The sequence below is a fragment of the Rhea pennata genome, chromosome 5 (assembly GCF_028389875.1).
Source record: "Rhea pennata isolate bPtePen1 chromosome 5, bPtePen1.pri, whole genome shotgun sequence".
In the NCBI taxonomy this organism is placed as follows: domain Eukaryota; kingdom Metazoa; phylum Chordata; class Aves; order Rheiformes; family Rheidae; genus Rhea; species Rhea pennata.
Window position 1 is genome coordinate 1,944,837 of NC_084667.1, and position 27,238 is coordinate 1,972,074.

General features: G+C 36.2%; 1 protein-coding gene across 5 annotated transcripts in view; it reads right to left on the reverse strand.

Moving 5' to 3' along the window:
• The window catches only part of MIA2 (MIA SH3 domain ER export factor 2), a 36,552-nt gene extending 12,993 nt beyond the window's left edge, over positions 1 to 23,559 (reverse strand). For 2 of the 5 annotated variants that reach the window (XM_062577329.1, XM_062577328.1), the window contains exons 1-12: positions 13,865 to 14,001; positions 13,043 to 13,174; positions 9,116 to 9,137; positions 8,893 to 8,981; positions 8,427 to 8,498; positions 7,638 to 7,748; positions 7,186 to 7,257; positions 6,679 to 6,783; positions 3,012 to 3,134; positions 2,356 to 2,479; positions 1,467 to 1,513; positions 1,177 to 1,267 (exon numbers count right to left, since the gene is read on the reverse strand). In XM_062577329.1, coding sequence (XP_062433313.1) covers positions 1,177 to 1,267; positions 1,467 to 1,513; positions 2,356 to 2,479; positions 3,012 to 3,134; positions 6,679 to 6,783; positions 7,186 to 7,257; positions 7,638 to 7,748; positions 8,427 to 8,498; positions 8,893 to 8,981; positions 9,116 to 9,137; positions 13,043 to 13,174; positions 13,865 to 13,981 — 1,105 coding nt within the window. In that variant the 5' untranslated portion in view covers positions 13,982 to 14,001. Of the gene's footprint in view, positions 1 to 1,176; positions 1,268 to 1,466; positions 1,514 to 2,355; positions 2,480 to 3,011; positions 3,135 to 6,678; positions 6,784 to 7,185; positions 7,258 to 7,637; positions 7,749 to 8,426; positions 8,499 to 8,892; positions 8,982 to 9,115; positions 9,138 to 13,042; positions 13,175 to 13,604; positions 13,679 to 13,864; positions 14,002 to 14,282; positions 14,295 to 15,136; positions 15,238 to 15,437; positions 15,666 to 18,795; positions 19,964 to 20,297; positions 20,385 to 21,730; positions 21,865 to 23,444 lie in introns of those variants that run through there. The other 3 variants (XM_062577327.1, XM_062577331.1, XM_062577330.1) reach the window with 3 other exon arrangements.
• Positions 23,560 to 27,238: the final 3,679 nt, after the last annotated feature.

Genomic DNA, 27,238 nt, shown 5'->3' on the forward strand with positions numbered 1-27,238 from the left:
CTTTAATGTGATGCTGTTTTAATAATATAAGCGGTAAGTGTCCTTGAGAGTACTGAGAAACAGTACTGCCTATTCGATGGCAGGACAAAAACTATACACAAACTGCCACAAAGAACAGCTCCAACCAAACATCCAGTCTTTGTTATCCCTCCAGCTGGTATAGCTTCTCTGGACAATGCAGTTTTATAATTCAAAACTCAAACTTTCATTTTGGGCTTTTATTATTATAGATATTTTACTAAAGGAGTAAAGTCTGTATCATCATATACTCTTGAAAATTTAGCAAAGGTCTTGCAAAGTAGCCTGAAAGGGTAACTTGGATTGTCAAATTATCTATCTAGCTAAAATAAGGCCTGTCATGCTCCTTTTCCTATTCATTATTTCCTACCCACTATTCCTATGCCTCTTTTCAAGAAAGATGAAAAGCTTCAATGAAGTTTGAATATCTTTATGGAATAGAGTTACAATCCATTTGGAAAACTTCATTTTATGTATTTATTTTTTTAAGTCAAACAATCAAACACAGTACATCAAGTATGATGAATGCTGGCTGCTATCTATAAAAGTAATATATATATATATGAAATATGTATAGTATATATAGTAATATATATAGCTAATTGCAGATCTTTTTGGAATTAATATGGCTGTATTTTCATTTTATATAATGTAACTCAGTACAACTAATGCAACAAAAGAAAAAACAGTAAGATGCTTTTAGTCTCAATTTTCCAAATGCAAATTTTTAGATTTTATGAAGTATTCAGCTTGCTTGCACTACAAACAAGTGACTACAGGTTTTCAAAATTCAAAGTCCATTGTTTCAGGTCCAGAATTTGTATAAAGAAGCTATTACAGATTTATTAACATCACTTTATTAATTTTATTATGATTTATTAACAGCACATATTTTGAGCTTCTATATTCTCAACAGCATACAATAAAATTCAGAAATAGTGCTTTAGTACTCATTACACATCACTACATTTTGATTTTTAAAATATCTGTTTAAGTTAGTTAGCTATTTTAAATATTGATTTTTAGAAGTAAAGCAATCAATTACAGTTATTCATGTAATATTAATTCAGTTTTTAGTGGAGGTAACACTTATAGACTGTAACATTTTTTGACAGAAACAGCATCTTATTAACCTTAAAAAGCAAAACATTAAATTACCTGTAAGCTCTCCTTTAGCTTTATTTTCATCAGACAGTTTTGAATATACTTGATCTCTTTCTGTTTCCAGGGTCTTTAAACAAGCATTTAACTATAGTAAAAAAAAAAAAAAAAAAAAAAAAGTTCAAGATGACTAGAAACAAGATTGTCTGCATGTAAAATATGTAACTAAATATCAAAAGATGCTGAACTCTGTTACACTGTTAAATGTTTATCTGCATCTAAACTTATCACAAAATTTGCATTTATTCCATTTTTTGCCCCTCCACACATTTCTCAAAATCACGTACCTTTGCAGCATAGATCAATTTCTTTACAGTTCGTTTTTGCTGATCATCTGATTAACAAAATAGAATATATTACATAAACAGCATAGGAAGGTTTGTGACAGAGCTCACTACTTAGATATTTTGTTTTTATTATTTTACTTATGACATTTATTATTTTTTAAACAATCTTCAACATGCCATGATAGACACAGCATATTTTTGAAAGGGAAAATTTGCCTATATTTTAATGTTTTGTTTGTCACTAAGATTGAGAATGTCTACATTTAGAAGTGAGGTGCTGAACAGAGCATAGCTGTCAGATTTACTAGACTGTACCCTGTGTTGCAATCAGTGCTGCCATAAAAAGGAGCTGCAGCAAGAACCAAGACAACGACAGGCCTCTGCAGGCCTCTTACTCTGCTGCTGCTATTTGAGGCCCCATCCCACTGACTCCCAATTCTACCATGCTGCTTGCAATACATAATAGCTGTGAAAGGACAAGGAGGCAGAAATTAGGCTCTGTGGACCTACAGTGCTACTGCTGGGAGGAGTTTCAGGAAGAAGTAAATGTGAGATTACCACCTAAAAACGTCTAAGAATCTCTATTTGCTACTAACATACACTAAGCCATTCCAGAAGTGCCTGAGCAAATTCTCTGCTTTGCTCTATAATAATATATGTGTTTTATCTGTGTACACACACTGCCATATAGTAGCATATGCTATGTCATTCTAGAGGTGTCTAAGCATCAGCTGAGCTGTCTGACATGAACACCAACACTGGATGAGATTTGAAAATCCAAATTTTATAAAGCTGATTTATCTTGAAACTTTGCTGGAAGTTTGCTCATTCTATATTCCTAAAATATCTATTAAAATAGTTTTAAGAATAGAAAGATAGACAACCCTACCTAAATGCTCTCCATTTTCTGTTTCACCCTTTATATCCCTGTCCCAGTGGTTATCTTCAGTGCTGTCATCTTCTCTTATCGCTGAACTCCAGTCTTTCATCTGTAGTAAGTACTCTGTCAGTGACTAAGAAAAATCCCACACAAAACAAGAACAGTAAAATAAATATTAACAATGAAAATGTGATTACCATTTCAATTACTTTTTCAAGATTTCTCTCCTTTATTTAGTTCCATTCATACATTAAACTAACTTAATATACAGGTTCTAGATGTCCAACATTACCATCCTATCAAAAAATACACCTGCAGGTCAACAGGTATGCCCTAATGAAGACTTCAGATAGCCAAGTAAGTATGCTTTTAGCGAGATGTGTGACCCACCTGAAACCCTAAAGCAAAAAAGTAAATACTCTTCAGAACTAAGTGTTTTTCCTGCTGCCTTCCAAGACTGTCAGACTGCTTCACTGTGCTGCCAAGCAGCATTGTTTGCTTATCAGGAAACAAGACATCAGATGATGGAAACAACAAACAAAAAACAGCAAACTGAAACAGCTCAGTGCATATTACGACACGGTGAGGTTGTTAGACTTTCTCAGAACTTGCTAATGATTAAGTTAGCTTAATAACTTGATTCAATACTAGCTGTAATAATTTACCTTGATTTGTCTCTCTTTATTTTTCAATACTTCTTCCATATCTGTTTTAGATGATTCAAACATTTTAGTTTGTTCATTTACTTCAGTAAGTCGTTCACCCCATCCTTCAGCTTCTTGTAAAAGCTAAGAACAGAATATCAGATTAGTGTGATTATTTGTTGTAACTAAGAATCACGGATGAATAGCACTTGAGCCTATTATGTATATTATCTGTCTACATGCAGAATCTTAAGCCCTCACTCATCAACAAGAATTAAAAAGGAAGAGACTATAATACAGTTAAAGACTCATGAGTTGAAAATAAGTTTTACATTACTGTCCCATTATTTCAGAGGCAGTAGTTCTCTATTGTAATTAGTTGTGAAGGTATTTTAAAAATTTAGTAGAACAGTTCAGTTAATATTTCACACACACACAAAAAAGACAATAGCAATGTATTGGCAAAGCAGTGACTTTATGTGTAATAGGCAACAACAAACTTTGAGGAATGTCTGGAGGGGATGAGGCTCATCCCCCAACATGTGCACCCACTTTTGAAATTGTATCTGACCTTTTTCAACCTAGAAGAGGCAGGTGAGGTAAAGGAAAACCTAGAAGCTTTTTAGATAGCAATTTAAATTCACATGACTTGCAAAACTATCCTGTTTCCCCTACTCCTGTCCACATTTAATGTAATTTTAAGATCTGATTTTAAAAAGAGCCTCCCTGTTAATGAAAGTTGCAGCTGTTGTATGCAATCAACCCCTAACAGTATTTTTCCAATTAATTATGGTCAGCTAAAAAGACAAGTAGATTCTATGATTAGACTTTGCAGACATATCATGGTAAAATTGCATTTTACAATAATACTTTACAGCAGCAAAGGGGATTACTACACTTCATCAGTCCATTAAAAATAAGCATTGCAACATATTAAGTAATTAAACCAGGCCTGTGAAAGAATGAAATTAAAATGATCCAAGCTTTTTTTAAAAAAAAAAAAAAAAAAAAAAAAAAATCAAGCAAAAGACCCTCCACACAGTATAAAAACATAGGGAACTATTTGTCTTATTCTGTCAAAAAAAATACAGTTGCACAACAGGCAACCAGTTTAAAAGCACTGAGTGTACAGGATGGAATAACTAAGTTGATCAACAACACCATAACAGCCACTGATACTAAAAATAAGAACAGAAATGGTAGTTAAACAGGGGAACCGCCATGCAAATACACAAACAAGCCTGGACACTGCTTAACAAAGATAAAGTAAAAGGCATAAACCAAAAGGTATGTGACTAAAATTAAGTGAATACCACTTGGCACAGAGCTGCACATTTTAAGCAGTAAATGCCATCTATTAATTTGTAGCATCATGCAAACTGGTTATTACAGATAACACAAAAATACTGTTTATGGTAATGCTGCTCAGAAGACATACACAGGCAACTGCTTCTATCATTAAATTTCATTCCTCAAAGGAAAACGAAGCTTAAAGAGAGATTCATTTTACACTGAGACAAAGACAGACTGAACTGACTTGACTTTATGTATCAGTAAGAATTACAGTAAAGAGAAATACCAAGGATTTGTAGTGAGCTAAAGCAATATATATTTTAAATGTTTCTGCAAAAAAAACAAAGCAAGCATAGGAAGTTTGGAGTTCATTAACAGTTCCCTTGTTCAAACTAAAAGGCCCTAATCCTCTCTCTGACACATCATAAATCTATTTTCAGTTAGCACATCTGTTACAATGGTTAAGCTATGATGTGCCAGAAGATTACGACCAATTAGTGCAAGCGGATAGAGGAAGAAAGTACTCTAATTTCCACAAACAAATAACATCTTTGTTACCTTCTGAACATAAGTGAAATTCCATCTTAAAAAAAAAAAAAAAAAGACAAAAATAAAAAAGGGATATGGATATTCTAGTATAGCAAAACTATTTTTTTATTGCAACCTTGTATAAGAAAATATTAGTAAGCAAAACAGATACTCTCTCTTTTCTTTCTTTCTTCTTTCCAGGCTCCATGAGCGTGCTCCTTCATTTACCAAAAAAACATAGCTTAATAGGACATATACAAATGTGCTCAAATTGTTAAAAAGAAGATCTGCAAAACAGCTCTGTTGATGACAAAGTACAGTAATTCATCCTAAATAGTGTGATTAAGAAACTACCATATCCAGTTCATTTCATCTCAAAGGCATTCTAAAAACTTTATTTTTAGCTAGGAACTTGATAGATAAAATCACTTCCTGGGAGTTGTTTTTTACTGAAATGTTCTTATTTTTGCTTGATATAAAATGACTGTCTATGAAATATAAGTGATTCTCAGTTCTCAGTATTATCTTGCTTTAATTCCTGATTTTTATGAAAGGGAAAAGAATATACCTTCCACAAAAATAAAAGGAACACAAAAATTTATCAGACAAGGGGAGAAAAGCACCTCCAAACCTTTATCTCTGAAGTCTTTCGATTGTGTACTGCTTTTCAAAACTTATCACATTATAAGTACACTCTGTCATATTTGAAATGAAGTATCTAATGACCAGACCCCTCCTCCCCTTAGAAAGGGATAAAAAGCAGGTATGAATTAGAGAAAAAAGAAAAAAAGGCTCTTGAAAATTCTCAATAAACTTCATCTTACAGTGAATACACTCAAATCTATTATTTGTCTATTAATAGAATGTAATACAATTCAGTTTTCCACTTCTTTTTCTTATTTTTAGAAGTGTATGTTCGACAAAATTAAAAATGTTTTATTGATAGCAGAACTGGCATGTCCCTGCTGTAGAGATTTTTCCATTTCCAGAAGTGTTTGCTTTCCTGAATCAGCAAGTCTGATACCTATAATGTTTTGACAGAGAGAGGACTAAGGCACTCAGTGGCTTTTTATAAGGCTGTCGAAAGAACAATGAGCCTGTACCTCTAGCCCCAAAGATACCAGGATGCTGTCAAGACAACAAGGAGATCATTCAGGCATGAAAATAACAACATCCCACAAAAATGGAACAATTACTGTTTTTTAAAAAGGAAAAAACCTTAAGAAAATGATGACATTTTCATTTGAAAACTAGTTAATGCACAGGACAACCATTTCATATGCTAAGCATTTAAAAATAATCATTCTCTGGGGTTTGGTTACACAATGGAAAATAAACAGCTAAAATTCAAGAAGTAACAGACCTTTCTGTATCTTCAGACTACTTATCTGACTTCCCACTAGCTCATCGATAGAGATACTGTAGTATGTTTCTCATTTGCCTTCTGGACACAAAGCAATTTCTCCGTTAGTTTTGCTTTCTGTATTGAATATGAGCATTTGCTGTCCTCCTCTGTACAGGATCTTGGCTGTGGACTTGCTCAAATCCCTCTGTTTTCCTCCAGGTCTCAGATTTTGCTCAGCAATGTTCTTACTAATCTTACCTTAGCACGTGCTTTCCTTTTCACTAATCTCTATGCATGTTCTCCCACAAAAGCATTTATTTGATTTCTTTTTAAACAGGAATATTTTTGACAAAAGTTATTCCAATACAAAGTAATTTCAAAGCTGTGCCCTCTTCCTATTTACCATAAAGCTCAAGTAGTATCAACAAACACATCATGCATGAGCTCCCTGGAGAAGTCATATTTACATATCACTATAAGAAAACATGAAATCTCTCAAGAAGTTAAGTAAAAAGAACCTACTTGTTTCTCACTTTCCTGGAGATGACAGTTTTCCTCTGCTGCATCTTGAACAGATGTCTTGAGTCTCTCTGTATTAATCTGAAATACTTTTAGGGTGGACTTGGCCTAAGTGAAATGAGAAAGTATGTAGTTTCAACAGAACATTTGAAGAGAAAGAAATGGGGTCACAGTGGTATTACTGGACTTATATTTTGGTTTTCTGACTGTTATGAACGTATGTATGTATTCTTAAATTTTTTCCACAACTTAGCTTTTGCTAATTATAATTAGTTTTGTGACATTATGTATCACTAAAGAGTAACAAGGCAGAGAGAACACAGGGCACCCGTACTTTCCAACAAAGGCAACCACTATGAAATTTAAAGTACTGAATCAAGTCGTATAAAAGTACTAAGCCTTAAAGAGTCTTTTGGTTTACCTAGCATATTATTTCTGCACTTTTAGTGGACAGAACTATAAAAAGTAACTATATGGAGAACAGAAAAAAAATATAAAGATTTGACAAACCTCAGCAATTTGTGATTGGATAGATTTTGTTTCATTCTCTAAAGATTCCACTCTCTTCTGCACTTCAGCCACCTGAAAATAATTAGCTTTCATATAACTTCTTCCACAGATTTGACTGAAGAGGCCTAGGCAATTATTAAAATTGTTTTAATTTTCAAGTTGAGAAGACTTGTACTACCAAATCAGCAAAAACTGAGGTGGGGAGAGGGTGTGTGTCGGGGGGGAGGTTGTTGAGCATCTTCCTTTATGCATCTAATTTTTCTAGTATGATACAGTGAGTTTGGATGGAGGCAGAAGGGGAAACATAGTTTTTGATTTATTTAAAACAAAAAAACACAAAGAACAGTTTGTCTTTTCTATGAACAATGCTACTCAATACATAAGGTGGGTTTTTTTGTTTTGTTTTTTTTCTTAAGAGAAAACAAGAAAGATGAGGTTATTTTTATTCTTACCAATTTATCATTTTCTGACTGTTTAGATTTTTCTTCTTCCAGTTCTTTTTCAAGATTCTTTATTTCCAGGTTGAGTTCCAAGTTTGACTTGTTCAATTTTTCATGTGTTTCCTAAATCAAGTTATTTTGACAGTTAACATAACACACTTGACATCTACATATAAAGACAAATACATTTTAAGTATAACCTTAATACAAAATAATAAAGTACATTTAACAGCTATCATCACACCAAGGATAAATCTCAAAAAACTGTACCTCTTGCATATTAATAACAAAACTAGCTCTATAGGATCTTAGGTGCACAATGAAATAAATATATTTGCTTGTTAAATAAATTTTAAATAATGCATTAGATATTTGATTCACCTTTTTTGGAACTTGCTGAGTTTAGGGGATTTAAACAATGTACTTCTATGCAATTTTTGTTATGATTTAAGTTATTCTGTGTTCACAGGTTTTTCCTTACACCAAAGTACTGGTAACATTAAAAAAAAAGTGCACAAGCAGGTTGTAAGGTACATTCAAATCACATCAGGCATGTGAAAACATACTTCATGATTTGTTCTAGTATCAATTTTTTTTAGAGGATCCATTCCACTTTTAATGCAATCCTTACATAAACTTTTCTTAGTTTAAATGCCTTGCTTCTATGCCACTTTCAAAAAGACAAGATTAGCAAAACAATGCTCTGAATTAAAACAATTAAGTTTTTTCTTATATATACAGAATTTTCCCAAAACACTGCCTTAAATTATAAAAATGGTCATTCTCACTTCATGTTTTTACCTCAAAAACAGATGCATCTGTTGATTCTTTCACAACGCTATTATCCTTCAGAGACAATTCTAAATCTTCAAACTGAAAGAAATACTATGTCACAACATATGTAAAAAAATGCTTAAATAATAGAACTAATTTGTGATGCTCTAGTCTGAAACATAACCACAGTCTAAATATTCGGGCATATACCTTGCTGGAAATTAAGAAAAGTTTAGCCTCAGTAGGTTATCATAGCAGCATAGAACATGTTAAAGTTACTTCCAGCGCACTATACAGTATTAAGCTTTAAGACATAACTTGCTAACATTTTAATCAGACTTAAAATACACTGCCAAAAAAGCATTTGAAGGATCACTTTTAAGAACTTTAAGCATCTTACTTTTAGACTTAAGTTTAACACTTCAAATATAGAAATTGGTTTAGTTTGTCAAGTGAGACATTTGAAAAGACAGCAGTGAGTGAGGAATATTACCTCTTTTTTGCAAAGGCTGAGTTTTTCAAGTATTTTGCATTTGTCTTCAACTAGTTCAGCAATTTTACTGGCAAGATGTTTTTCTCTTCCTTAAAAAAAAAAAAAAAAAAAGAAAAAGAAAAAGAAAAAAGCTAAATGTTGCAATATTCAAAAATTAAAAGTAGCAAGAAAAAAAAAAAGAGAAAATCAAGCCCCTGAGAAACAGCATGAGAAATGAGCTTACCTACATAAAGTTGGCTTCTAACCTGAAATAAAAAGAATAAATGCTGAAAACACATCTGATGCTGAAAACACATCTGATGTTACTTCTATGTAGTATTTGAAAACTAATTTTTTAGGTTGGGGTTCCACAATTGTTTAATCATGAAACTTAAGAATAGAATATAAATGCAGGCTGCTGTAAAAATCTGTAATCCCATTCTCCACTCTACCCCTTCATGTCTGTCTGTGTCTTGTCCTTTTCCAAATCCAATTAAACAGACAGGGAAGAAGAAAGGAGGTTAGTTATCACTTGGAGCACTTTGTATAGGCATAACAATAACAATAATCCTGCAACTTCATTACGCAAACTGGTATTATGGACATGGAGAGCCAAAGGAGTAGGGAAAAAGGGAGAACAAAGAGAGAGTGGCTACATGGTAGCTCAAACTTAGCTGCTTATGAGAGGAAAAAAAATCCCACACATTTTACATGCAATACACAACAGCCAAAGCTATAGTAAGGGTAAGTAAGCTGCAACCTGCCCAGATGCAGCTCTGTGTGAAGTGCCAAATCAGCAGCTGCCACTTGAGATCAATCAAAATCTAGCAAACCACAAGACAAAACTTGTCACAGCTAGCCTGGACAAGAGATGCAGTAGGCCAAACCCACCAGAATTTACAACACTCCATTCCTCTCAGGCAACGCTGGATGATACACCTGACAGAGGGCTTCTCTCACATTTTTCCCTCAGTTCTCCTCTCAGAGCCATGGGATGGCCAAGGAGTCAAAGAAGTAGAAGCGAGGGAGAAGGTCATATCCATGCTTATCCCCATCATTCCCCAAAAAACAAAACCAAACCCCATTACTCTTGAATAAGTAGCCATTCATTCTTCAATGAGTAGTTAGTTCAGTTCCAGGACAGTTCCAAGATTAGTGAAGTTGTCAATAATTTTTTAACAGCTAATACCTTAGTGATATATCACATGCCACATGTAGGAAAATGGTACTTTGGTTGCTGCTTTACTGATTTCGGCCGAAACACCTTTTTCTTACCATCCAAAGGGATGCTGCCTACTAATCTCAAAGACCTGTTCCTGAAACAGGTTAAACCAGTATCTTTTGCCTGTGTGAAGAGTACTCAGACTCAGATGGCAACTGTGAGACACTACAGTAAAGAAGAATGTAATGTATGATTCTCCTCAGACATTCTCTGCCATCAGACAGATTAACGTTCTGATAGAACAGATATAACCAGAGAAGTGAAAGACAATCAGGAAGGCTGTTATAGTAATTAAGCAAGTCTGTAACCACATGCAGAATCTGAGAGACTTTGCCGTAGGCATTGCATTGCACACAGCTTTGGGAAGGAGACTGGTGAAGTAAATAAACAGTTCACACAGAATTCTGTAATCACCAAGGTGATAAGCTCACAATGTTGTTTCAACACTCCTTGTGCCAGTAAAGGAGCAGGTAAAGCAATGCAACTATAAAGATCTGCAGCTCATCTATGCTCTGTGTCAGGGGAATGGCAAGCCGAAAGACTGCTTTTATCAAAAGAAAAAAAAATGTTTGGCAGAAGATTGAAAGAAACTCTCATGCAGTTTCAATAATGTTGAGACCCTGTTCAAAGATCAGGTTTGTAGCTGGAGGCTAAATATAAAAGCCCTCACATAAAGCCAGAACCTTTATACTTTGGCAACGAAAAGAGAAGCATACAGACGGAACAAAGGAGGCAGCTACATGCCATGATTATTTTGTAAGCGGGCAACAGACTTCGATGCAAATCTAGTCTGCTTTAGATGCTGCACACAGACAAGTTTCAGGACCTCTACTGAGATTAGTTAAAGTGCAGTTAAAATGAAAACTTTGTGTGGCTGCATTCACTACAAACTTACTGTGACCTGTCATCATGGTGAAACTGAATTTGCAAACCACCACTTAACTGTGTTGGGTTGCCCAGCACTTTTTTTTTTTTTGTCTTTATGAAGAGTTTAACCATTTCAGTGGAATGTTTCCTGCTTTTCCAAAAGCACTCTGTCAACATTATCAATCAACCAATATCTAAGCCATCAAGTATGATTACTGCAAGCTTAATTAAGTAAAACCTTGGTTTTACAACATTTCACTGAAGTGGGATGGGTAATGTTTTTATATTCTCTAGCTCTAAAGCTACTGATGTTAAGACCACTGTTAGATTATTCACCAGAACTGTCTTCCTTACTACGGTGGGCAATGAATGAAAATATGCAGTACAGGAAAACTATCATTGAAGTTGCCTTCTTAGCATTACTTAATGTTCTGAAGAAAGTAACGAATGTCTTAATACAGAACTTTGCATCTTCTGGCTTACATCTCCAGCCACAGAATGACAAGCATATTAAATATATGCTCTGTATGATATTCACAAACTACCTGGGTGTTCTATTTTGAAGGAACTATTCTACTACACTATCAACCAAGTACAAATGCAAAAGATTCCAAGTCCATCTTGTTGAATACTCCTATTCAAAAAAATAAAAAAAAAATGCTGGGCAAAGATATAGAACAAAAGTCATGAGAAAGGTGCAAGTTTTATGAAATTCTGTAAGTGATCAAGAAAACCTTAAGTACTATCTAATAGATACTAAAAGTTTGATATCCACTTTGGTCTTTTGTGCTCATACTGGATGACAAGACTGCACTGAACTTGCAGAACACACTGGTTTTGCATACTTGAGGTTGTTATATACACTCACTGAGACTCTGTGTCAATGTTGTTAAAAAAAAAGAAAAAAAAGAAAAGAAACCTTACACTGATACACTACTAGCTACACAAAACACCCAAGATCAAAGACTAAACAGATGTACAGCTTCTGCGGAAACTAATAATATGAGAAAGTTCAACGTAGGCCCTCCTGTTTCCTTCCTATTCATACAACCTAACACACTCAAATAGAATGGTAAATTTAAAGAAAACAAAGACATTGAGAAACTAGAAAGTAGAAGAAATGACTTAAAACTACAGATAGGTTAACTTAAACAAATATGAACCCTCTTGAAAATAAGCACCTTGCTCTTGAAAATACCAAGTGGCATTTTTCCAGATCTAAGGAGGTGTTAGAACCTTTAATAAAAATGCAGTTGCTCATTTCTGAAAGGTTAAAATACTACCTATCTTTTCTTCAAAAACAAGAATTGGCACACTTAGCACCAACAACACTCCAGCTATTTAAGATCACACAAAATTAATGGGAAATTTAGTATACTAAGTTATGGACACTGACAACTTCTTTATTAGCAGGGAGAGTTTGGTAGGCAGATCAGAATTTACTCGTGATCCAAAATAAACCTTTCCACAGAAATATAATGTGATCTATGCGGTAGAAGGTTTCAGTACTACATTTCTCAAACTCATCAGCTTAGTGCTCACAAACAGCACACAAAGTAAAATCAATTCAGTATTACAATGTACAGAATCAATGTCACTGTTCAAGGTATTTTAAGAGACGGATACTTTGACTGGTATCCGTCCAGATTGCTTTTGCTTACAGCTGTCCTGAAAGATCTAAGAATGTGCTGAGTTTGCCTTGCTATAACTATGGATAGTCTCAGAGATCAACATATACAACAATAAATACACGTAATTTCATATTCTGCAAAAATAGTTTGTACTGGTTTTAAAAGCCTAGTATATAAATTAAAAAAGGAAGGAAAGAGGAAGCCTTACTATGGTGAATGTTATTTAATTTCCTTGAACAACAACAGTCACTCAGTAAACGTGTAAACACTTACTGCCTTGACAAAATACGCTACATCCCAACTTTTCTCCTCTTTTAGTGGGAGTCTAAATTCAATCATAGCAGACTTAAAATGTTGCAACATTAGATAACTTGTAAAGAACATAGTAACAATTTCAACCGATAAAAATATGAATATGGTCTATATATCTGCACGTAACTTGAATACTTACTGATTGATAACCTCTGTACAGAAATAGGAAAACTGTAAAGACACCAACAATGCCAGCACAAATCACTATTTCCCACGGGAAACCATACACATCAGGACCAGGTCTCATATCTTCAGGCAGTGAAGCCACAGCCTGGAAAAGGAAGTCAAAAGCTTCAGTGAAAGAAAAGATTATACATTCAATGGGCATAGCTGACTTACTCTTTACTGCTAAGGCAATAAATGCAGGCTTGTATATTATTTTTTCAAAACTCAGAGAATGGTTAACAGAAGCCTTTGATTTTTAAATTATTCATTTACTAAGTGACCCCCCTCCCCCCCAAAAAAAAATGGAAGAAAAGATCATAACATAGTCACAGTTAAATAAAACCCTTTTGAGTTTTCACTCTTGAACATCCCAATTATGGAAAAATTTTCTTCAGGCTGTCTTTATGTTTCACCACTAAAAGCATCAGTACTGAAAACTGTTTTATGATTTACTGGAAGAAAAAGTTCTAGGAAAAGCTAAAGATTTATACAAAAATATTGACCTACGCAAATAACTGTGCGCCAAAACAACGTACCGGGTTGAGCGAATGATTTAGCACGTGTTAGACACACTCACATCCTCTATTTTGCAAGCCAACACCACCGTTTTCCCGAAAGGATCCGCGCGATGCAGCTCGTGGTTATGAGCGGTAACGAGTGTGCAAGCACGCGCCAAGGTGCAGAAAAGCCGTTACAACCCCCCGCACCCCCCCGGCGGAGCCGCTTCCTTCCCTCAGAGGAGCCGCCACGCCGAGGGCGGTCGCGGGCCCCCTTCCGCCGTCGCCGCCGCGCTCACCCTGCGCGCCCCCTCCAGGGCCAGCCCGCAGTAGCGCCGCGCGGTCTCCCGCAGGCCCAGCCACCAGCCGGCCGCGGCGACGTCCAAGGCCGCCCCGCCGCCGCCGCCGGCCGCCATCTTGCTGCGGCGCCGGGCCCCCTTCCGGCCCCGTCGCTTGACAACCGGCCTGTACTACTGCCGGAGGGGGAGGGGGGAAGCGCGGGAAGAAACCACTGCGGCCAAGACGCGAGGGGGGGGGAGAGAAGCGCGGGGGAGCAGCCCGGGATCGGCGGCGGGCCGTACCACTGCCACAAGGAAGAGGGGGGGTGCAGCAGCAGCGGGGCGGAGCGGGCGATACCACTGCCAGGGGAGGGGAGAGAGGGCGCCTACGCGCCCAGGCGGTGCCGCATTAAAGCGAATCGCTTTTGGGGACACTTACCCCGTTTTCTCGCTCCTGCCAACAGAACCTCGCAAAAACCCCGCGCTCCTGAGGAACCCGCCCGCTTTCCTCGGAAAAGGCCCCGCTTGGGCTCTGCGGGCGGGGCCGGGCAGCAGGTGGAGCTGCCTCGCGGCTGCCGGAGCGCCGAGCGGGCTGCAGGCCGCGGCGTCGCGGCGCGGCCCGCTTCCCGGGACGGAGCCTGCGCTGCCCGCGCCGGGAGCGGCAGCGTGCGGGACACCGCCAACGGGGGAAGGAAAAAAAATAAAAACACGCAAAAAAACCCCAAAACCCCGCCCGCGGTTCCTGAAGTTCGGTTACCGGGTCTAAACCCGGTTGAGCCAAAGCAGCGACGTTACCGGAGCCGACGGCGCGCCGCTCCGTGGACGTATTAGCTGAGAAGAGTATTTTTTGCAGTCATGAATTACTGTAGCTTTGGGAACCAAAGCTTTGAAGTTACTCAAATATTTTAATCATCTTACGCATCTCAAACCAGGATTTCTAAATTCTAGGAAATTTAATCAGTAATTTCATGACAACTAGAGGGAGCCACAAGTTTCCTTAAAAGAAATAATGTTGCTATTTTGACTACTGAAATATTTTCTGTCTATTCTGTAAACACACTAAATTCATCACCTCACATTCTGCAGTACAAATGAGAGAGGCAGGTGAACAGCAGCTAACTTGACACTTCCATGTTCCAGCTCTGTCTCATTTAGCTTCAGACACCCCAGGAAGCAAGGGGACTACGAAAGGTCTATTTAATTTATTTATTTTTTTAAAGGAACTTTGTGAAAGTGTCCAATACCGCTTAATTTTGCACTAGTGTCAAAAAGCTTCACTTAAAGAATTCTTACCTTTTTGATAATTCTTGCCATTGCTGAAAATACAGATTTTATGAATTCCCCAATCTCAAGAGCATTCAAACACAGAAGCATCTGATACATCCAACCGCCTTCTGGTTTGTTTACAAGAAAAGACAGGTTTTACATTAGTTGTCTATATAAGTATTGCATAAGTATATAAGTCTTTATAAGCATATAAGTATTATAGTGTATATGCCATATCTACATAATTAATATTGGAATTACATTAATAAATTCCAATTTTTTTAGATTCCATTTTTTTTCCCCTCGAATTAAGAAACTTTACACTTACCATTACTTGGAATGTAGTGCTGAATTTGTAAAACGGCATCTGAGAAAGATTTTTTGACATCAAATGGCAAATGAACCACTGAACCGTGGATTTCTTCTTCCCTGTTTACTGCTGGACCCACTATTGCTTTGGAATGTTGCTCAGTGTTGTGTTCACCATCTACAGCTGTATCCATCTCATGTTCCTTCTCTGGCATTTCTTCCAGTAGTTTTCTTTTACTGCCTATTCCTGTAAATAATTGTGAAGTGAAATAATGTTTATTTTCAGAGAATTCCACGTTTTCCCTATAATTTTTACAAGATAATAATCTCTGTTCAGATTCTGATTTTTTGTTCGTTTTTCCTGTAGTCAGAGCCAAACCCTGGAGTGCTACATTAGAATACAAACAAGCTACAGATTTATGATTTAAGAAATACTGGTTCAAATAACGGTCTCAGAGCAGGGTTTCAAGGACAGAGCTTTAGGCAAAATTGTTGTTGTAATAAAGTAATTAAAATAAATGTTCAGGAAAGGCACCTAGCTGAGGTGTGCTGAAGGCACCTAGCAAAATCAGTTTCACTAACTTGGGTTAAAGGTTAAATTTTCCAAAGCAGATAAAATACAACTTTCCAAAAAAAAAAAAAAAAAAAAAGGAAAAAACGGAAAAAAAGAAAAGAAAAAGGAAGAAAACAAATAAACAAAAAAAATAAAATAACCAAACTTTGCCTAACAATGTAGAAAAAAATGACTATTTATTCAATGTTAATCGTCTTAACATGAATAAGCAGTGATTTCATGATGAATCTTTTCAAATTGCTGGTGTAGCATCACCAGTTTGTTTCCCTCACAGAGCTGCTGTAACGGTTGTTTAACATCTTTAACTTTACATAAAATTTTAACTTTACATAAAATTAACTTTTAACTTTACATAAGTTAAGTACATAATTACAGTATATAATGAATGGGTTAGGCAACAATATTTGGCTATTTTTGCTGTTTTCTTGGGAATGAATTCTGTCTCCCAGATTCTGATTTTGTCACTTTCCTGGTTTTTGCTTCGTTCTGCAGCAGTATTTTTTTTCCAGAATGCCACATAGTCCTTCCTCAAATTTATCTTTCATTATTTTTAATTGTTTTTGTCATTTTCTGCATCTTCTGCAATTTTAGTAGTATGTTTTTCTTGTTTGGATTCCTTCTCTCTTAAGTCATCCTCATTCCTCTGTACCTTATTTAATTCTACCTCCTTTTTATATGTCCAGTGCCAGCCTTACTTTCATTTGGGTCTTGGACAAAGTCTGTGTATTCAGACTTTTTTCTATAGTCTTACTAAATACATCTCCAAAGAACCGTGATGATTTGGTAAAAATACTACCTGCAACCCTTTCTCTTAGAATATCACTATTACCATTTATATTTTTGGACTTTGTTCCTCCCTTGTTTTTCAGCATCTTTCTTGAGTCTTTCCCTCTTCTCTCTTGTTTTATCAGCAGCGGTTGTTTTTTCAGTGTTATCCATGCTTTTATTTAGAATTGCATCTTCCTTTTCAACATACTCTTTATCAGTCAGGCTTGTGTGTGACACGGAGTTGCTGGAATTTAACTCATCGGCTTTTTTAAAAGCTTTCTGGCTTTCTAGGTTGATATTCTTACAGGACTAACTGTAATGCTGGTTGTTTTCTTTTGAAATTATCTTCTTTCTCAGAGGACGTCTGGGATAAAAGTTCATGTTTAGTAAGACTGTTATCATATGGCTGCTCTGCTGCTTCCACTGTTACTGAATTTTCCGTATCAATTTCTTTAGGTTTGGATTCACCTGAAAACTTCAGTATTACCTTGTCTTTTGAAGTAGTGTCTGGTGGTGTCTTCTGATACTCAGATTCATTATCTGTATTTTTGTATCTTGTTGCACTGTCACGAGGATTTTTTTCCCCTTAGTATTTTACATGGAAGCTTAGTTCTTCTGTTCCCAGCGAGCAATTTTTATCTTTCATTCTGAAACTCTGTATTTCTTCCAGATGACCACTTTCTTCTAAGGTTTTGGTGTCTGTCAGATGGAGGTCATTAGATGAGTAGCAAGGAATGAAAGGCTGGTCAGTAATGAACTCTTGGGGCTCTTCATGTTTCTGATTCTGTTGATCAGGTAAAATATCCAGGCTGAAATCTTTGACGTTGTTTTCATCAAAACCCAGTTGATCATTTTTATCCTCTGGTTAATTATCCTCTGGTTAATTAATTTTCTCTTTTACATCAGTATCCATTATGAACTGGCTTTTTGATGCTGAATTTTGTTCTGTATCACAGCATTCAATTGGCTTGCGTTTTTCTGACTTTTCCAGGGTAAGACCTTACTGTCACATGGGATCTTCCCGATGTCTGGATAATTATCTGCAGTTGCTGTCAGCTCCTGAGAACTTGGCTTTTTTTTTTTTTTTTTTTTTTTTTTTTTTTTTTAACAGATTCTTGCACACATCTTGAAGTTATTTTGTTCTTTTTGCACTATTTCAGCTCTTTCCATTGTGGATTTTTCCTGTAGGTAAATTTTAATTTCCTGACGGCTAAAAGTGCACATTTCTTCATTCACACCTACTCTGTCCTCTTTCTTCACTTGGTTCATCTTTTGTGAGTGCATCCTGCTTACTAGAATAAAAAACTTGTACCTGTGAATCTACCATATTTCAAAAATTTAATTCTGATGGTAAATGAACAGAATATTTGGAGACAGGGACATTGTAACAACCTTTTATAAGGGAGGTTGCCTGACTTTCGCTACTCTTGGAAACATGTTTTTCAGAACTGCAGTAACTAAACATGTATACACTGTCCTTGAGATACTTCAGGTTTTCCTTGGGTTTCAACAGGCAAAATATGTGAAGCATCATTATCTTTGACTAATTTGGCAATATGTGCTGCTTTTTTTATTACTGCATTCATTACTATGTACAGCTAGTGAGGAAAAGAGATTGCTGTCTTGGGTTGGACTCACATCTCCCTTTTCTGGCAACTTTTCACTACCTCTCTGATTTGCTTGTCCTTCAATTGTTGTGTTTTTGTTTCCTTGTGCTATTTCATCATCGTTTTCAGTCCGAGAGATTTATTCACTAAAATACACATCCCTCTTGCAAACTCAGCACTTTTTCTTCTTTCATTGTTGAACTCTGAAACTTCAGCATGTCTGGAAAATGACTGAGAGAGAAGAAGTGCCTCCATTCTTCAGATGTCAGGCTTTCCTTTTGCATTTTTTGTGTCTATGGGATCAAAGTTCTGAGATGGGCTAGAAGAAGAAGAAATTTGATCGGATGCAATTGATTCATGTCCCTGTTGATTATCAGCTATATGCATATTAAAACTTACAAAGCTATTATAGACATTTTTATACCAACCTGACTGGCCGTGTTTGCTTTCTGGCTCCTGACTTCTCTCTTCAGTTTCTGTGCTTTTCAGCAGTTGGATTTCTGATACTGAGTCTTGTTCTGAACTGTAAGGTTCAATTAGCTTCTCTTTGTCACCTGTTGGTATATCGGAGGATGATTCTGTGGTATTTGAGGTGCTGGTGATGTCATTAAGAGTATGTACACTTGCTGGTAGCATCCAAGGATTTGACATGTTACTGTTTGAATCTGTTGTTTCTGGTGTATAATTATTTTTGTCTTCTTCATCTGCCACTGCTTTAATGGACTCCTGTGATTCTTTGTCCATGTGTGATTCTTCCTGTTCTGAAGTCTGTATTTCTTCATTCTTATTTGCTTCATCCTCTATTTCTCTGCACTGCTGGTCATCCATAATTGCATCTTTCTCAGCTTGCCCAAAATTTAGAACGTTACTTAAACCCAAATTAAACCAATTTGATTTGGATTCATGGCTTTCACTTTTTTGTTCTTCTTCTGTCAATACTTCTGTAACTACTGTTTCATGTTCATTATCAGAATATCCAGCCACATGAGAAACATCATGGATTTGTGGATTGTTTTCTTCTGATACCAAACTAACATCCACATTCTCTTTACCAAAATAGAGAAGGTCTGTCAGTCCACCTTGAAACCAACCAGATGCTGTGGGCTCTTGTTCCTCCTTATCACTTGGCTCTTCTAAATCATTTTCAGCAGTCACTATTTTTCTGCCAATGTACGTATTTTCTTCTAAAGATGCAGTAACGGCCTGTATGGTCTCCTCATCATTTTTACTTCCTGTGATGAACCATCCTGCAATATCAGAAACCGTCCAGCTAGATTCAGTTGTAATGGGCTTTAATGGAAGAGTGTTTTGAGTTTGTGGCTGTTCAGCATCTTTTCTGTTCTCGTTTTCTCTGAGCAACGTTTTGCTTGCAGACTCTTCTTGACTGTGAGATTCCTTGGAATCCTTTTCAGAAACTGATTCAACTCTCTGTTCCTTCTGGACAGAGTCTCTTGTATATTTTAATAGTTCATTTTCATACAGCTTTGATTCTGCATCAGGTGATGAATATTCACTTTCTTTGTCATGATCATGTAGTATGCTATCTTCGTTTTCAAAAATGTATTCATCTCCATCAAGACAGAGGAAATCAGTCTCCTAAAGGAACAATATTAACTTTTAAAATGTTTTCTTTAGTAATTTTATATAGCACCATGTAATACAACAGTGTATCTTTATTCTTCCTCTATGTAATTGTACCTATGTGTAATTTTACACAAAAGAATTTAGGTAACTATGCTATTCCTAAAGGCTGTATATGGTTTATTAGATAAAAATTAGCTTAGATCATCAGATTTCAAGAGAGGACAATAAATGCACAAATAATTTGAATTGTCTGAAATAAAAATGCATTGATACTTGAATTTCTAACTGGATATTGGATTTCTAATTGCTGTGAACTAGGTAGGAAAATCTTGTGATACTGGTTTACCTTAGTAGGCACTTCAACTTCCTCCCCAATAAAAACTTCCTCAACCTTCACGGCATCTTTTGGGAAATACCCAAAATGCTTTCCTTTCTGTAAAAATATAAAAGGAATGAGAACATTTAAAATTTAGTAATAAGTATGTTAGGTACTTGCATGTATGCTAGAAAAGTAGGAACAAAAAAAGAGTAAGTTTACAGGACTGCCCCTAACCCCTTCCTTTTGTTAGATCAAGACAAATTGTTGTTTCTTTAAAGTTTTGTGAAGAAATTCTTCCTTCACAAAAGCGTTCCCTTTGCCATTTCAGAAAGCAAAAAGAAGTACATTAATCCATGCTGCTATTTTCTGTTCTATGTTTATAAAAGTGTGTGCAGACTCAAACCAGTAGCCTTAGCACAGCTTCAGCTGAAGACAGTGTTGTGTGCACAGGTGGTCTCACTCAGCTGTTACTAAAATCGTCTGCAAAGTTCCCATTGACTCAAGTGTGAGAAAAAACCTGCCTTAATAACAAATGAATCACAGTAAGTTACAAGAAGAGTAGGATATGAAATCCACGTGCATGGTTGGCTACAACTGAAAAGAAGATGGCAACACTACAGAAAATAAATAGATGTTAATACCCAAAAGAATTATACAAACACAAGTAAGGGTCAGTCTGACCTAGAAACCAACAACTGAGTTGTCAGAGCATTGCACATAGTCCTAATGGAGGAAAACATGCTGGACAGCAAGGAAGAGTGAATTACCTGCCAAGATGTTCTCAAATGGAAAAAAGGAAGACAGCATTTCACTGTTAGACAATGAATGTTACAGATAATTTACCAAAAAAAAAAAAGTTAACTATTATTCCATTTCTGGAGCACTTGAACAGTTTTACTAGCATTTGGGTTTGGATCAATGCACCCATTGCTTCTTAGTTAAAACTTAACTACATGAACAGTCATGTAGTAACCAAGTTACCTGACAACCTAACTAGGTTGTCAATTGTTCCAGCTCACTAAACACACCTGATAACTTCATGGGAACTTTACTTGAGCACTGAACTGTGAAGGCAGGTCACAGTACTGCATCTCTGATTAAGCAGCTGCAACAACTCTTTACCTGCTGGCCCATAAGTAGATACCTGGCCCAATAGACCTGAATGTTTTTAAGGGAACCAAACACAATCAAATAGCCAAATGATTGGACAAAGGAGACAAAACCTGAATTCTTATCTTGACTTTGTCTCTCCATGTTTGATCTTTGGCCAAGTTTGATTTTTCTTTCTATAAAAAGATAATAATAATAATGACCCATATCCCAAATATGATGCTGAGTGATGACTAGTTAATATTAGAAAAGAGATGGAAAACCCCTACAAGCAAGCAGACTGTTGTTATGCTATTATTATATTATCTAAATTATTTTATGGGTAAAGTCTTTCATATTGAAGTACTTACACTTCCTGTCCACAAATTTTCACTTTTCCTTGAAAGTTTGGAGTATACAATTATCTCTTCCCCTGTTTTGAAGTTGAGATACCGGCAATCAGGTCCTAAGTAGTCTGTAGTGGCTTGAACTCTGCTCATTGCCGCTGGAATGGTATGTAGAAAGAAAGAAACAAATAACTATAGCAGCCAATTTTTCTGAAGTCAAATAGCATATTGAAGATGATGTATATAATTACACTGAAATGTTAATACATCAACATGTGCTTTATGATGACACTGCACCATTTAACAGGCAAGTGGAAACCTACTGAAAATACAGAATGCAAAGCAGCAGTCTTGTCCTGCTTTCCATCCCATTTACTACTGACATCAAGGGGAAAAGCCCGTCCTGTACATGCATCATTTTTCAATTGTTATTCAGGCAAGCTTTCAGTGCTGATATGTCTGTGAAGAATTAGCAAGTTCAAGTATTAGAGGCAGATCTAAACAGCTAACAAATATTTTCCAGGAATATTTATAATTTTATATTTTGCAAGTTGAATCTAGTAATTATTTCAGGAAACTTGTCCTCTACTTTGAATACATTAATATTATTTAAATAAGAGATAAATTTAAGCATTATAAACCATAAACTCTCACATTATCAAAAACAAAGTTTCCAATTCATTTGAATGGCTTTCAGTTCTCTTTCTCTATACCCCTGCTCTCCCACAAAAAGTATTACTGTGTGCTATAGTCAGTTTGGGGCCTATTCCACCAGCTTTCTGAAAGACAGACATCTGTGAGCATCCAGAGCCCAGTGAAGTCAATCCCTTTCCACAGGAAAATTTTCCTCTGTAGCAAAGTAAAGATCCATCAGCAGAGAAAGTCTAAGGTTTCTTTAGTAAATTCCAGCTTTCTTCTGTAGAGAAAATAAGCTATGCTCTTTGAAAGTGCAACAATTAATAAGGGTGCAAACCCAAAGGAGACAATTTAAAAACTGCTCGAACTGTGTATGATTACGGCAAGTCTCACAACAGTAATCCAATGAATAAATTATCCATTATTTATCGCTGCCCACTTGTGATTCAGTGGCCTGGTTGTCTCCTGCAGAGCTGTTTACTCCCCAGGATTTCTCTAACGAGTTATTGCTCTTACCTGATACCAAAGCAGAAAAATAAGTAAAGAGGACATATTAACCGTGTCTTTCACAAGAACAAGTTAAAAAAAAAAAAAAACACACAACCCAAACCAAGTAATTTACTTACAGTAGAAAAAATATTTTGCAGAATGTGTCTATGAATGTAATGTAAACACAAGATACAAGTCTTATTTCCGAGTCGATAGGCTATGATTTTTTGTTTTCTAAAGGATTTTTATATCTGTAACAAAAGAGCTAAAAAAAATATTTTAAAGCTTTATACTGACCAGTTTAAGGAAACCCTAGGAAAACTACTTATCCAAGAATATTTTTACTGAACTTTGATCTTTTATATATTTACACAACACAACCCAGCAAGCAAAATTTTCAGATATTCCCTTTTCTTTTTTTAAAAAGAAATCTATCGTTCAGAAACTTAGCATATTGACAACAAAAATATATTTTCTGAGTACTTATTTTCTTTCAGTGTTTCATCACTATTTTCAACATTACAGTTTGTAACAGCTATATATATATATGTATATATATATATCATGATCTCCTGTGGGGGGAAAAAACAACCCAAAACTTTCTTTTACTTACTCTCACATTCGTGATCACCACACTTCTTCCATTCTGAAAGTACCTTTGTACACTGCAGATCTGTTAAAAATGAAATTACTAACAGCAAAATTCTCTGATCCAAGGCCCTTGACATGTTAGAGTAAATCTAGAAAGTACTGAAACTGTGAAAGCTCAATTGACGTTCAGTTAACAAGAACATTCTACGCTATTTTCTTAGTCTAACAAAATATTGCAAGTAAATTTATAATCCCATTGTCCTCCTCTCATCTGCTTAAACAGAAGTACACTATGCTAACTCTGCTAGCAATCTGCAAAGTCAGGTGTCCTGATTATACACATATGTTTAATAATTAACTAAGTTCTGAAAGCTAGACTAGTGTTTTGAATACAAAGAAACCAGTTATGGTCACATCAAAAGTTAGGCTCTATCAGGTTCTTTTGTATTGAATTTGCGTGATTACTAATATGACTAGTATATACTAATATAACATTTTTCTCACCTTTTTTTTTTTTTTTTTAATAGACTATAGTTTGTGTGTATGGATATATCTTAGACCGTGGGTAATCATCAGGATCTCAGAATATAAATGTTTCCACACAATTCTTTTGGAGTTTTCCCACGCACTAGATACTAAGAACAATCCTTTCCCATGGGGAACACTTTCTCTGCTCAAGTTGCTTTTAAAGGTCTGGATACCTTTTGGGCTCTTAAGACCATTAGAAATCCACATGCCTTCGCTGCAGCATGTATCACAGAGCACTACACTGATACTAGGCAGATAATGTGTCCTGTATTTTAAGGAATACCCTCTGTTTCTTAGCAACTTATTAACAATACGGAGTTACAAAAATGTTTTGTCAAAGGAGTAATTACTCCTTTAAGGAATAACTTTGCAATGAGTTGCACACTGGTTGCATATAGGTATGGACTTGTATAAATGAAGTCCTACAGAGTGGTTTGCAGTAGAAGTAAGCCTTGCTTCAGATGTTTCACATCACTGTCCTGTACTTTTTGAACACCTGTACACACTACATCTATTTAACTACAAAATGGGCTTCAGCTTTCCTTTTCAGCTCTCCCACCTGGGATAACCTCTGCTCGCTCCCTTCCTGATAGCATCTCAAGAACATGCATTCCTTCCCAGCCAGGTCACAGCCGCAGTCATATGCTTCCTTGTAGTCCTGCCCTTCCTTCAGTCCCGCGTGGGACTTGCGTATCATCGGCTCTGCCTTCCCTTTCCATGACCTATGCTGAATCTCACTCGCAGGAGAGCGCTAGGCCCTGCCTCTTACTCCAAAATCCAGCACCAGACGCTAGTGTTTAGCCTGATCTAAGAGCCGGCAAGCGAATGCAACTGCTGGAGAGTAGGAGAGGGCACAGAGCGAACTGCAGCCAGGGACATGTTAACCAGCAATGTCCTGCAAACAGAGATATCACAGGAGGTGACATGCCCTCCAGCTGCAGGCTAACACTTTGGCCCCCTCCTTTGCCACATAACCTGATAGCTGGACAGGCCTCTCCTGTGACTCCGTGCTGCAGCTGCCTCCTCTCTTAGGTAATCAGGCATAAAGCTGTGTCACGCACCAGGGAAGGCACAGTCGAGAACTGCTCTCCCCTTGCTCTCTCCTGCCTAGCTTTGATCGCCCCCTGCACAGCATGCGCGTTCTCCTCCTCCGTTCCCTGGATCTTCTGCTGCTCACAGTGCCAGCGATTGTGTCCCTTTCCCCGAGTCCCTCAGGTTTATCTGTAGGAAGTGAAGTGGGAGAAGGGGAATGACGGCAGCTAAAACATGAAAAATTCAAGGGAATCTGGTGCAAAGAAAACTAAAACAGGTATTTTCTTCCCATTCTTGAGTCTCTGCAGATTACAGCAAACTGTTAAGAAGGAATATATTAAAAATTACATTTGGGGGTCTCTATATATGCTGAGCATTGTTCAAAAATCAGAAAAAAAGACAATTTTTATCTTGCCAAGATAAAAAGCTGGTCAGAGTCTTTCATAATGTTGCATACCAACCATGGGACAAACCAGTCATGGCCTGGAAAGATTAAGGGTCAATTTTTGACCTTAGTAACATGGAGATGATTCACCTTAAAATAGAAAAGCCAGGTATTTGACACCTAAAATTAAGTAGTTCAGCAAGTTTGCAGAGGAGACAAATTAAAAGACCTTAAAATCTGCACTGTATTACAATATTTGGAAGTCTGAGCTACTTTCAGCTCTAACTTGTCATTTCCTGTGGAGAGGTGCCTTTGTATTCAAAACAAACCTAAACTAATTCAAGTCTTTTATGAAGATGCTAAAAATGTTACATAGTAACTCTGTTTAACTTATGTCTGCAATTTTCAAGTTATTCTGGGTTCATTGTGTAGCTTACGGTCTCAATAGTCACTCATCTAGGTTTAAAGCTGTTAGAAGGCTGATTGCCAGTGCCCTTATCTTTGTTCTAATTTATTTCTAACCTCAATAATAAATCATATTTAGATCAAATATTCTTTTATTCTGCAAGTCCCATAGTTGCAGACATTATACAAACATAACTTCCAATCACCTTTGAACTGAAGTCAAAGATAAAGATTAATGGAGTTTATCATAGCTGGTTTCCAAAGGACAAAGTTGAAAACTTTATAGCAGATAGAGACTTTGCTTTATTTCTATTTGGCAAGGAAAATTAGATACACTTCTGCAGAACTTAAGTTACAAATGTGAGTACTATTATACATGCAAAGACAGACAGTGCTAATGAAATAGCAAGCTCTATTTCCAACAGTTGTCATTAGGATGAAACGATTAGCTTTCTATGGGGAATGGCATTTTAGTAGCTTTAACTACTGAGCTAGAAATACAGAGAACCCTTAAGACATTAAAATTCACAGTAAACTGAATAAGGTGATTTAAATAAATTGGGTAGTATGCTTGGGCACATTGGATAAGTCTTTTAAGATATGGTCCTGTATTAACACAAGACATTGCATTTCCTAGAATATTCAGTATATACATTAACGACCCCAAAGCAAATCATAAGTTTGTACAAATTCTTCTAAGTATGTATACAAAGTATAATATTATGTACAGTTTTGGTTATATTTTTATGATAGCACCAAGAGATTCCATTCAGAACTTAAGGTTTAACTGTGCTGAATATTGCACTTAATATATGGGAAAATATGGTCCATGGCCAAAGCTCTTATAATATAATTCTTTTGACTTAGGATATTTAGGTGAAAATGCAGATCAACTTTTACACAAAATATCACACCAAAAAGATTTTGTTAACAAGTATCTTTTTAAAATTAATAAATCAGAAGAGAATAAACATTAATTCACCATTCTTCTAGTTAAATAAACCTAAACAGGTGCCAGTCATTCATCATCCAGATTTATACCAACTCTTTCAGCCAGGGTAACAAATTGTAAGAAAAAGCAAATATTGCTTTCCCATTACAAAAGGGGTCGCAAACATGACAATTAACAGTGCATTTCTAGAAAACTATGGAACTTGGCAACTTAGATTACTTTGAATCTTGATAATGTACTTCCTAGCTCTGAATACCTCACATTTTTCCATATAATAAAACACTCTCACCTATTAACAATTGTCTGAACAAAGTTAGTAGCAAAACAAAGGGTTTTTTTAATAAAATGAGAAAAATCTGAAAAAGCCAAATGATATCCTCTGAAACACAGATCTCTAATATTTAATTACTCACATTAAGCACAGAGATGTCAGTTTAAGTAAGGAAGCAGAAATTTGAAGAGGTGCATCTTTTATGCAAAGTCAGGTTTCAGCTTATAATTTAGGAACAGTCTG